The sequence below is a fragment of the Vigna radiata genome, chromosome 7 (assembly GCF_000741045.1).
Source record: "Vigna radiata var. radiata cultivar VC1973A chromosome 7, Vradiata_ver6, whole genome shotgun sequence".
Classification (NCBI taxonomy): Eukaryota; Viridiplantae; Streptophyta; class Magnoliopsida; order Fabales; family Fabaceae; genus Vigna; species Vigna radiata.
The window spans coordinates 23,813,259-23,825,163 of NC_028357.1; the positions used below are offsets into that span (position 1 = coordinate 23,813,259).

An 11,905-nucleotide genomic window follows, 5' to 3' on the forward strand; every position below is an offset into this window, starting at 1 on the left:
GCCTTCCGGACTAAACGTCCGAACGGACTAAATGTCCGAGCTCTCAAAGGCAGCACTTGCCTTCCGGACTAAACGTCTGAACGGACTAAATGTCCAAACTCTCAAAGGCAGCACTTACCTTCCGGACTAAACGTATGAATGGACTAAACGTCCAAACTTTCAAAGACAGCACTTGCCTTCAAGACTAAAGGCAACACTTGCCCTACATATTAACACAACTGAACTAAATGTTCAAGGAAAAAGAATTGGCAGGTCCTTTTGGATCATCGTAACTCAAACATCAAGGGGCCACTGGGAACGAACGACCAAATCACGCAAAGGAGTACAGAACGTCGAAATCGAGCGCTTATGCATAAAACAAGTAAGTTTACACTAACCTATATTTACTATGTTACCTTATTCTAAGATGAAATTCCACTAAGAAAATTCTAAGTGAAGATAACCCCTGGTTACGCCAAAATGGCGAAGGGTAAAACGCCTCTAGTATAAGAGGATTTAACATGAAACCTAAGGCCGAAAGCCTTCAATCATACATAACAGCCTTCAATCATATAGCATAGCATAGTAATATAATGGTATGGATGGCCGAAAGTCTTAGACTTATGTTATCCAATTCGCAAACGGTCAAATAACAAAAATTAAAATTGTTGTGAACAAGAGATAACAAACAAGCAGAATTAAAAGAGTTTTAAAGTCATCAACAAAGTAAGGGAGATTTGACTAGAGCTTAAGCTTTTCCGACGTTAGCTTCTTCAATAGGGGCCTTCTCGGGAGCGGGTACTTCGCCAACGTCTATAGTCTTGTTGCCAGTTTCTTCCAATGGTTCAACAGATTGTTCAGCAGTGGGGGAATCCTCTTCTTCCTCATCATCATCATCTGGGTAGGTCCCAGCAGGAACTTCTTTAGACGAGATCATTTTTCCGTGAAGAATATCTTTATCCATGTCAAGAGGGAGGCTTTCCAGAGGACGATCAAGCAGAAAGGCAGCTTGCCTTATAGCCTTCTTAAACCCGCGAGTATGCTCCAAGATAATTACTTCCGCCATCTTCCTTTCTTTGGCATTGGAAGCCATCAGGGAACTCCTCAAGGTGTTCCTTTCTACGGTCAGCTCATCTATCGCCTTGCGGGTGGCTACAAGGTCAGTGGTTTGTTGATCATTTTCCTTCTTAGCAACTTGAAGCGATTTCTTTATGTCTTCAAAGATAATACGACCCTCATTGATTGTCTTTTGGGATACCTCATATCTCGGTCCACATTGAGAATGGGTAAGAGTAAGGTCCAACAACCGTTTTTGTAAACCTTCGAGATCGACCTTTTCCTTGTCGGTCGTATGGACTAGTTGCCAGGCAGACGCAGTAGCGCGAGCGCAAAACTCCAAGCAGTTCTGAGTGAGTTGTTGCCGGGATGTACCTTTCAACACCTTCTTCTCGGCCGGGTCGAGCTGGAAATCTATCTTGTATCCCAGGTCAAAGCCGGCATTCCAGATGTCATTCGGAAGATTACGTTCGGCCTCAGGATGAACAGTTTCTTCAATCATAGGATCTTTCGAAGCGTTCTTCATTTTCTTCCCGACCGGGGCATCCTTAGTCTGAGGGACCACTTTCCTTTTCCTTTTCATTATCAAAGGACTATCTTCTTCACCTTCAAGATTGACGACTGCTTGTGGGGTGGATGTCCTAGCCCAAGGGCTGGAACCTTGCTCTTGGACAACGTCCTTGGAGCAGTTAAACCAATCAATGGTAACTTTCTTTTTGCCCATGATAACTGAAATAGAAAAGATTTCAATAAGTAAGTTCATCAAACACTTAGTAGTTTTTAGTGTAAGAGCATACCAGAGATTCTTGAATCTAAGTCGTCGTATGCCAGACAATTGATTATCTGCTTTGAAGAGAAGGGGCGAAGAGATAATCCTTCAAGTACACTGATGGCCTCTAATTCATATGTTGACAACAACTCCTTATCCTAAGAGGTTATGGACCGAGGGTTTTGGGTCCAGTAGAAGGGAAACCTCTCACTACCGTCTTGATTAAGAAAAAACGGACGGCCTAAATCGGTAATAAATACTCTAAAATAGTGTTTTTTAAAATCTTTGTATGAGTCAGCTAATAGCTTAAATAAGGTATTCTTGGGGTCGGAAATAAGTGAAACCCAACCCCTCTTGGGGACCGGACGGGTCCTGAAGAAGTATAGAAACATGGGGGCGGTCGGTTTTATGTCTAAAAACTGGCAGACCAAACAAAATGACTGAATGTAACCCCAGCTATTTGGATGAAGTTGCGTAGGTGCAACATTCAAGTTTCTTAACACATCCATGTGGAAATCAGAGAAAGGGAGTCTAAGATACATATCAACAAATAAGCATGAATACATGTAAAAGAAATGTCTTTCTGAGTTATGTTTATGGTGGAAGACCTTTTCATCTTCCCGACATGGGGCTAATCTCATAGAGCGGCCATAACCTATATTTCTAAGGACACAACTATTTTCTATCCAAAATTCTAGGGATAATTTATCAGTGAAAGAACTGGAGATGTCGTTAACATCTCGCGATGCCCAGTCATAATTCATGACATCAGCATTGAGTTCGGCATGGTCGTCTACGGCGACATCACCGTGAACAAAAACCCTACTACCGTGAAGAATGGTGGAAATACCTACCTGGTCTACAACGGGAGGCCTATCAGATGAACTGGTTGGCACCTCTTGCCCCCTTTCTTTCACCACTGACGACGGACAACCTAGGCCAAGGGAAGAACTCATGTTTACCTGAGAAGATGGAGTCACTTGGAGAAATGGGAAAGGGAAAATTCCGATGAAGCGAGACTGAGAAGAAAGATGATAAGGTGCTCTAGAATTCGAAATGCAGGGGAAATGGAAATGACGGTTGCAAACCCTGCATTAATGACTCCGGAACTGGCAAAAACCGTCAGAAAAACCCTCAGTCGTTGGATCGAAACGATCTGACGGTCACGCGATCTTGACTCCTCAACTACTCGCAAGGCGGGAAAAGTTAATGATGACTTGGAATTTAAGCGACACGCTTCAAAACACTGCGTTGCAGGAACCATTTAAGATGCCTCCGAACGTCTGAATGGCCGGTTTACTAGGGTTACTCATGACTTCAACCGATCGGCATACCGAGATTACTCGTAGCATGAAGAGATCGGTGTAACGAGATTACTCGTCGCATAAAACATACTGTCGACTGAGATTACTCGTCGCTTAAAACGATCGATCTAATGAGATTACACGCCAGCCAAACTAATGGATCCCTCACACTTTAAGTCCTGCATTCAATCGTTGATAAAGCCCAGCGCTTCATTTGGACTTGGGGGGGATGATGTACGATATGCTATTAGGGCCGAACGGTTACGACTAGTAACCGAATGGTCCAAAAGATTAGTGGGCCTTGATCATAAATGATGGGTCATTATTGTTAGGCCGACGGCCCATCATGAGGATATAATCCATCGCATTTATATCTTAACAAATATTATATCAGATAAGATCTGACCAACCGGATATTCAGGTATAGCTATTTATATTATATTCTGTTTATATATGATAATAATCTATATGTACAGGGCTGGAATGACAAGCCAGGTACGCTCTCTCTTATGCTATTTTACTCCACAGTATACTTGCGATCCTTCACCTAATTCATTCTGAATTAGCTGGGTGATTTCATTCTACATTCTCATATTGAGAATCCTTAGCCTTGCACTCAAGGCTCTTCACTACTACACCCTAACTTGGGCGTCGGAGTGCCATTGCAGATACCTCCCCCCTCCGGTCAAAGATTGGACATTGCCGGACGGCTGAAGATTGAAGGAGAGCGGACGTTCAATTCACGAGAGAAGGTGCACCAATCTACTTAGTCAAGCAGCACAAAGCGGGAGTACCACGTCACCTAGGTCAGTTCTTTCGGTCCCAGAAATTCACACCGAAACAAAAATTAATATCAAATTAAATAAAATTAACAAAAATTAAAACTAAATTGAATATAAAATATTAATATATAATATTAACATAGACTTTACAAGTATAATTGATGAAAGTTGTAGAAAATATTAAAAAAAACTAATGTGAAGATATAAAAGAAAATAGAGTGTTTATTATTATTAATTCATTATGGAGAAAGTTTTCAGGTTTAAATTAGACCCATTTTAACTCTCAGAATTATCGTTTTCATTCGTTAAAACCCAAAACCTGATTAATTTTTGGAAAACTTGGTGTTAAACGTGAAAATTCTCATACTAACAAATAATCTTTTGAAAAATAATTACAATAATATGATACTTTATCAATTTCGTTACATTTTAAAAGTACTTATAAAATTATATTTAATAAAAGTAAAATGGATCTTAATGGTGATGACGTTACTGAGTTAGTTCTAACAATGAAAGTTTGGATCTTAATGTTTATTGTCTCATGTCATCTAACCCAATAAACGATGCATGAAAATAATTTCACCTTGTGTTTGATGAATTGCCTCAGTTGATTGTATCAGAACGGCTTAATGAATTTAACGCGTCTATTGGCTCTGTTTTCATATGCTATTACCGAAATGTTAATATTGGGTGGAGTTACACAGTAACACTGACAATAAAGACTGAATAAACACAAGAAATGAACAAAGAAATTGAGAAACTAGGCACAATAAACTCAGTAATAACAGATCCAGAGAAAATCTTGCAAGCCTCATTTCATATCTTCATTCATTCGTTCTTCTGTCATAACTATGGACAATAACGTGATTCAAGCACTGTTGCTGCTTCCATCTGTTGATCCAGGCATAAGCTCTCTGAGCATAGCAACTACCTGCAACATGTTTGGCCTTCTTGAAGGCAAGTCATCAACACATTGCAAAGTAATCTCTAAATATCTTATCATCTCTTTCACTTCTTTGGCTTCTGCTTCATCAGTTCCTTGAGTGGCCAAAAGCAAGTCCGAATCAATTACTTCCATTTGCTTCCCTTCACGGACCTTCATCTTTGCCCACCCAACCAAGTTGGTGTCACCAAAATCCTCCTTGTCAGTAGGGCGTTTACCACTAAGCAGTTCTAACATCACAACTCCAAATGAGTAGACATCTCCCTTAGCAGTGCACCTGAAACTCTGGTAGTACTCTGGTGGAACATATCCAGGTGTTCCTGCCAGTGTGCTCACACTAAGATGTGTATCAAGGGCACTTATAAGTCTCGCCATTCCAAAATCTGATACTCTTGACTCCATTTCATGGTCAAGTAGCACATTGCTTGACTTCATATCTCTGTGTATGATGTGAGGGATGCAATTATGGTGCAGGAAACAAAGCCCTTTAGCTGCACCTCTTGCAATCTTTTTCCTTTCTTCCCATGTCAAAATGCGCCGATCACGCGTCTTTATTCTCCCATGAAGCATCTCTTCTAGGCTTCCATACTCCATGTATTCGTACACAAGGAGCCTCTCTTCCCCCACTTTGCAGTATCCTAACAGAGGAACCAGATTTCTGTGCTTGATCTTCCCCAATGTTTCCATCTCTGCCATGAATTCTCGATCACCCTGGCAGCTCAATCGAATCAGCTTCTTTATGGCCACACTTGACCCGTCTTTGAGTGTGGCCTTGAACACTTCACCAAAACCTCCACACCCAATTAGGCTTTCTGCCGAGAACCCATTAGTTGCTTCGATCAACTGGGAGAATTTAAGTTTCCTCAGCTGCCTCTGAAATGTTGCAACATTGATGCTTAGTGGCTCTTTCTCTTTGTCGATTTTCCATGTTGTTGCAGCATGGCATGCTTGTAAGCTATTGAGCATCTTGACTTCTTCGGCCTCCTTTCTCCTTGCGCGCATTGCAATTGCCCACACGATTAAAATACATACAGAAGCAACAGATATGAGAGTTCCCATGACAATGCTGTTTGCCCATGTTGCAGTTGCTGTTTTATGGCCCCCTTTGCCAGCATCTTCAGTTGGATTTGTTGTGGGTTGGCTATTGTCGCTCTTGCAGTCAGGCAATGGTACACCACAAAGGCCAGGGTTATTTGCATACTGGGAAGCTGGAAGTGTACTCAGTTGTCCCCTTGAGGGAATTTGCCCTGTTAACTCGTTGTTAGATAGATCAATTTGAACCAAGAATGAGAGGTTTGAGAATGAGTCTGGAATATGTCCTTGCAATCTGTTGTGTGATGCATCGAACACACCCAAATTTTTTAACTGGCCAAGCGTTGAAGGGATTTCTCCAGATAGCTGATTGTGAGATAATTCAAGAACTTGTAAAGCCACCATGTCTCCGAATTCATCTGGGATTTTTCCTCGAAGTTCGTTATATGAAAGATCAAGATACTCCAGAGTCTGGTACTTGGTGAACAAGCTGAGGACAGGACCAGAATAGAGTCTTGTGAAGTCACAAGTCCTCAATGTTGGAACCTGCAAGAGCCTTTCAGGTCGAATACCAGAGAATTCTAGCAAACCTCCTACTCCTTTGCATGAGTTTCCAACATTTCTTACAAACACCAAAGTGTTCCCTGAAAGGATCCCAAACAAGGATTTTGCTCCTAGCTGTCTTCCAAGTCTTGAAGGGATCTCTCCAGTGAGCTTGTTGCTGTTCAAGTCCAACCACACCAAACTGCTGCAATTCGCTAGCTCTGCTGGTATCTCGCCAGTCAAGCTGTTGTTTCCAAGCTGCAGAACTGCTAACCTTGTCAAGAGACCAAACTCACGCGGTATTTCACCACTAAGCTCATTGCTTGTCAGTGATATCCATTCCAGATTGCTGCAATTGAATAACTCAATGGGAATTCCACCAGTTAGATGATTGTTATTCAGTATGAGATCCTTAAGATTCTTGCACTGGCCCAGTTTTGAAGGAATTTTTCCTTCCAAGCCATTGAACCATGCTATTAGCTTCTCAAGATTTTCAAGTTGACCAAGCTCCTCTGGAATTGTACCATTGAGATAGTTCAGACTAAAATCAAGTGTCTTCAGCTGTGAGCACTTTGACAGTTCAGCTGGAATTTCACCTGTAATAAGATTATCTGGCATTCTCAGCTCCTCAAGTGAGGCTGCCCCAGGACATAAATCCCTGGGGATAGATCCATAAATTTTGTTTGAGCTGAAGTCCGCAATCTTCAACTTCTTGCAGGAAGATAATGAAGATGGAAATTGACCACTGATAGCATTATTCCCCAGCCACAGTTCCTGCAATGATCCGAGGTTCTGAAAGATTGAATCTGCTAACGGTCCCGACAGGTTGTTGTTAGCTATGTCAAGATGTTGCAGCAAAGTGCACGAGGAGAAACCTGATGGGATTGACCCGGAGATGTTGTTGAAAGAAAGTTTAACCTCTAAAAGGGAAGCACATGCATTTCCCAGCTCAGAAGGGATCCAGCCTGTGAGTTGGTTGTGGGAAAGATCCAGAGTCTGTAGTTTGTTTAGCTGACCCAAACCTTTGGGAATTCCCCCAGAAATCATATTGTTAGCTAAATTCAAACTTTGAAGGCTGGTACAGTTTGACAAAGAGAGTGGAATGGAGTCTGACAAGCGGTTTCCAGAAAGATCAAGTTGCAACAAGGAAATGCAATCAATTTTAAGGCCAAAAATAGACCCTGACAGGTTGTTGGAAGAGAGGTCAAGGGTCTGCAGTTTATCAGAATTTTGTAAGAAATTTTCAGGAATAGGCCCTGTTAAGTTGTTGTACGAAAGATTAACAACAACAAGATTCGGACACTTGGAGAAAAGGTTATCAGGGACAGGGCCTGTAACTCCTCCAAAGGATAAATCAAGCTGTGTCAAACCATAAGGGAGCTGAAGTAAAGAGGTAGAATTTACAGAAAATGAATTCAAAGACAGTTTGAGAACAGATAACATATCTAAAGAAGACAAAGGATCAAGAGATATTGTCCCAGCAAGGTCATTATTCCCACTAATATCAAGCTGAGTAACTCTTCCAAGGGTGCAAGAGACTCCATACCAGCTGCATGGATTCTTATTGAGCTTCCACCCTGACAAAATTCCACTTTGATCCTTCTGAATCATCCTTTTGAACATGAGAAGAGCCTGCGCATCAGTCTTGATGGAGGAAACTGCAGCACATTCAGTCACAGGAAACAAAACAGTGATCACTAGAAGTGTCACAGTGAGACGAGGCAAAAGCTGAACATAGTTTTTCTCCATTGAGAACACACAGGTCTGGGAAGAGAGAGGCCTGCAAAGATAATGCAGAGAGATACAGATTAATGTGTAAAGGAGAGAGAGAGAGAGAGAGAGGAAAGAAAGAAGGACACAGTGAGAGTGGTAAGTATGATGGGAATTTGTTGTTGTGACAAAAGGAGTTGCTTTTTGTGTTTTATAAAATTGAAAGGAGGGAACGTGAGAGAGAATAAGGTTGTGTTGCGTGCGGTGGGTATGTACTCGTAACTTTGATCGTATAATTTTATTTTACTTTTTGTTTACCATGTTTAAGAAATTTTATTAGATTTTGTCCAAACTTCTTACAATTTTTTCTTTTTTCATTCAAGCAATTCAAAACTTTCGTTTTTACTGATACAAATATAAATAAGGTTGGTATAATAAAGAATGCAAGTGAGAGAATTTAGTTAATGGATTGATTTGACTATGAGTCAATGATTTGGGACCTACAGACAAAGGTCTGTATCCAAAGATCGGCGCTATAAAACGAAAGAAAAAAAAAGAAACATCAGACGTTGGACTGTGCTTGATCCAAGAGTCACTGTCTGTCAGTGAGCGTGAGAATGTTTCCCCATATGTATATGACACACACATAGTACTACTGAAACATTAGATTGGCGCCATGTGCAACTTATGTCGTTGTTTTCTGATTTCAGGCATTCTTTTCTTTCTATTTCTCCCTCCTATATATGTCACCACTGCCCTCTACACATTCAAATCACCTATTGCTGCTCCATTTTTTCTTTATTTGATACATCACGTACACCTGCTAACTGGGTACATATGTGAGTGACTACACGTTTGTAATTTCATATCATGTTTTAGGATAGATGTTGCACTTAAACAAAATAGTTATAACTTTGATATAAATTCTCCATCTGCATTTAAATCATATGTCAAAATTTGGCTTCAACTTCTTTTACATTACAATTAATTTATTCTATTTTGAATACATTTCATTTAAAAGTAATCTCATACCCAATAGTTTAACCTAGTTTTGTATCATTTGAGTAGAGATAAAAATAATTTATTTTTTTTTCCCTAATAAATATTTTTAAAGATAAAAATTTTAGGTTTTAAAGTGGGATAATTGTCACACCCCATTTAAATACCCTCCTTAGTGGGGTACATGTGTCACCGTCCGGTTCTCCCCTGGTGAGTGGGAGACAAACTCTGCCAACCTTTTAATTTCCCTTCCCTCGTGATCCGTGCAGTATCAGTATAGCAGAGAAACCCCAGGAAGTGGAAGTCAGGTGTCACGCTGGGAGTTGGCCGACCGTTCGGATTGGAGGCAGTATATAAGGTAGGAATGAAACCTAACGCCACTTTTGCATGCAATCTCCTTCTTCTTCCTCAAACTCAACTTTCTGAAAATCTCAAATTCTCCTCCTTCTCTCTAAACCACCCTACCTTCTCTCTAAAATTCTAACCCATTTACTGTTCCGATCACCCTTCAGATCACACCTGAAGACTCCTGGTGGTCTCCTCTTTCACTTGAACCGTCCGGTTTCGAGTTTGTACCTGACCTTGGGAAATTTAGAAGGAATAATTCATATCAACCTGCTTTCAAAGACTTAGCTGGAATTAGAGGTAAGGGAAGCTTATAAAGTTTAATTTTAATTTCTCTGTATGGTTTGAATTTATGCCTGATTTAATGTATATTTGATTTCTTATGATTGAAATATGGGATGTTGTTGTATGATTAGTATGAACTATGAGTTTTACACTGATATGAGTATGTATGAAACTTAGAGAAAATATGAAATCTGAGATTGAAGGTCATTAGGACCGTTCGGTCCTCCCTTTTTCCGTTCGGTCTGTTCGGACTGATCGGCCTAGTGTGTTTACTAGACTTAATTGATTTCCTTCAAATATTTTATTGACATATACGTAAGAATGCTGGTCATAAACCAAGCGTTTGGCTTTTCAAGTGTTCGGCCTCAGACTGACACTCAAATCATAAAACTTGCAAATCTAATATTCTTCCTTTGACACCGTCCGGTCACCTAATGACTGAACGGTCTAGTGAACCTTTAATTATCGATGCATTCAGTTTACTTGACTAAATTCCTTTTACTCTTTTAAAGAGTTTCTTCTTTCTCAATTCGTTCGGTCCGATAAGTGTTCGGTCATAGACCAGCCTTCGACCATTATTATTGCCTATTTTATAATAATACTCTTGCCAAACTGTTCGGATGATTACCACTTATAGTCAACCCTTGAGTTAAGATTTCATTCTTTGCCAAATTAACCTATCAACCAATTGACATTCTTCTGTTATTTAGTCTCACCTTGGATGTGACCGTCCGACCACTTACTTGAATCCTTGATACTTAGTTTCCCATTTCGACTAAACCGTCCGGTCATTATTATTTATGATTCAGTCTTGGATATTTGATACTTTTCTCAACACCCTAACTACTTGGAAGTAATAATGAACAAATTGTTGAATTTGACTAAATAAGAGAATTCCACTGGCGGAATAACTCATGAATTTGTGATGATTGGTAAAGTATGAACGTGGGAATGACTCAGGTGTCGTCCTGATCCTGATATTCCGTGAGGTCGTTTCCTCAGGTAGAGGAAGGTCACTCATGTGTGGGAATGGCAGGAGGTCCGCGGTTATATGAATAGATAACCGTTTGAGGACTAACCTCGGGTGGCAGCTGATAAGGAAATACAGCACCACACCGGGTGCTAGGGACGACTGAGCTACATGTTCATACCGTCCGGACAATGTCTTAGTGGTCGGTCATGATTAAAGGAATGTGGTGAACATGTATAGAAAGTGTATGATTGATTTGTTTGTGTTGTACCTTTACTTGTATGATGAAATGATAAAAATTAAATTTACATAANCTTACCCTTATCTGTTCTGTCTTTAATCCATGTTATCGTTCGGTGTTTGACCGTCCGGATATTCACTCTGTTGCAATGATCATCCTTTTGGGTGTGAGCAGAGAGTACTTTGGAGGATGCTTTAGAAGCTTCGTTGGAAGACACTTTGGAAGATGCAGTAGAAGCCGTGCCCGAGAGTTATGCAGGACCGTCCGGTCCTTAGTGTAGTTGTTTCTCTTGGTCTTATATTTTGTAGATGTTCTGTATAGGAACCTCTTTATGTTGGCCGTTAGGTCAACGAACAGTATTCTAGACCATTCGGTCCCTTTTGTAAACATTGTAATCTATATTTCAATTGTACAGTTTTAAATTCTAAGTATCTTTCATACTTCTGTGCCTATTCTCTACTGCTCTCTCTTTATTATTCATGTTGACTCCTAAAAATGAATTATAGCTTTGAGTTATATTTATTGGGATGTTACAATAATAGTTTAAATACATTTATTAACTTTAACCATATATTATCTTAAATATACCCATTACTTTAAAAGGTTAAGTTGAGAGATTTAAACTAATTTAAAGTTTTTAAAATATTTTATTTATGAACTCCTACATATATTTGGGTGGAAATGGGTCGGGTCGAGTATGGATAGTGCTTATCAGCAATGAGACTCAATGAAAAAAAAAATACATCCGCTGCATCACTCGTTACCAACATGAATATCCGTTTAAAAAACATCTATGAATATTCTAAAATCCACGAATATATGTAACTACCTGTGAATACCTATAAATATTTAATAAATTATATTTTTTATAAATTATTAAAATTAAGTTTAAATAAAATTATAAAAAATATATAAAATATAATATAAATTAAATTAAATATAATATC

The 11,905-nt window shown here is 39.7% G+C and overlaps 1 protein-coding gene across 1 annotated transcript; it reads right to left on the reverse strand.

Moving 5' to 3' along the window:
- Positions 1–4,515: 4,515 nt before the first annotated feature.
- On the reverse strand, positions 4,516–8,362 carry LOC106767366 (serine/threonine-protein kinase BRI1-like 2). The gene has a single exon (XM_014652243.2). The coding sequence runs from the start codon at positions 8,155–8,157 to the stop codon at positions 4,759–4,761; it is 3,399 nt and encodes a 1,132-aa protein (XP_014507729.1). The 5' UTR covers positions 8,158–8,362; the 3' UTR covers positions 4,516–4,758.
- Between the last annotated feature and the right edge of the window lie 3,543 nt (positions 8,363–11,905).

What these genes read in the sequence shown, in the direction of transcription:
- LOC106767366 (XM_014652243.2), bottom strand. Translation starts at nt 8,157, where the DNA reads ATGGAGAAAAACTATGTTCAGCTTTTGCCTCGTCTCACTGTGACACTT.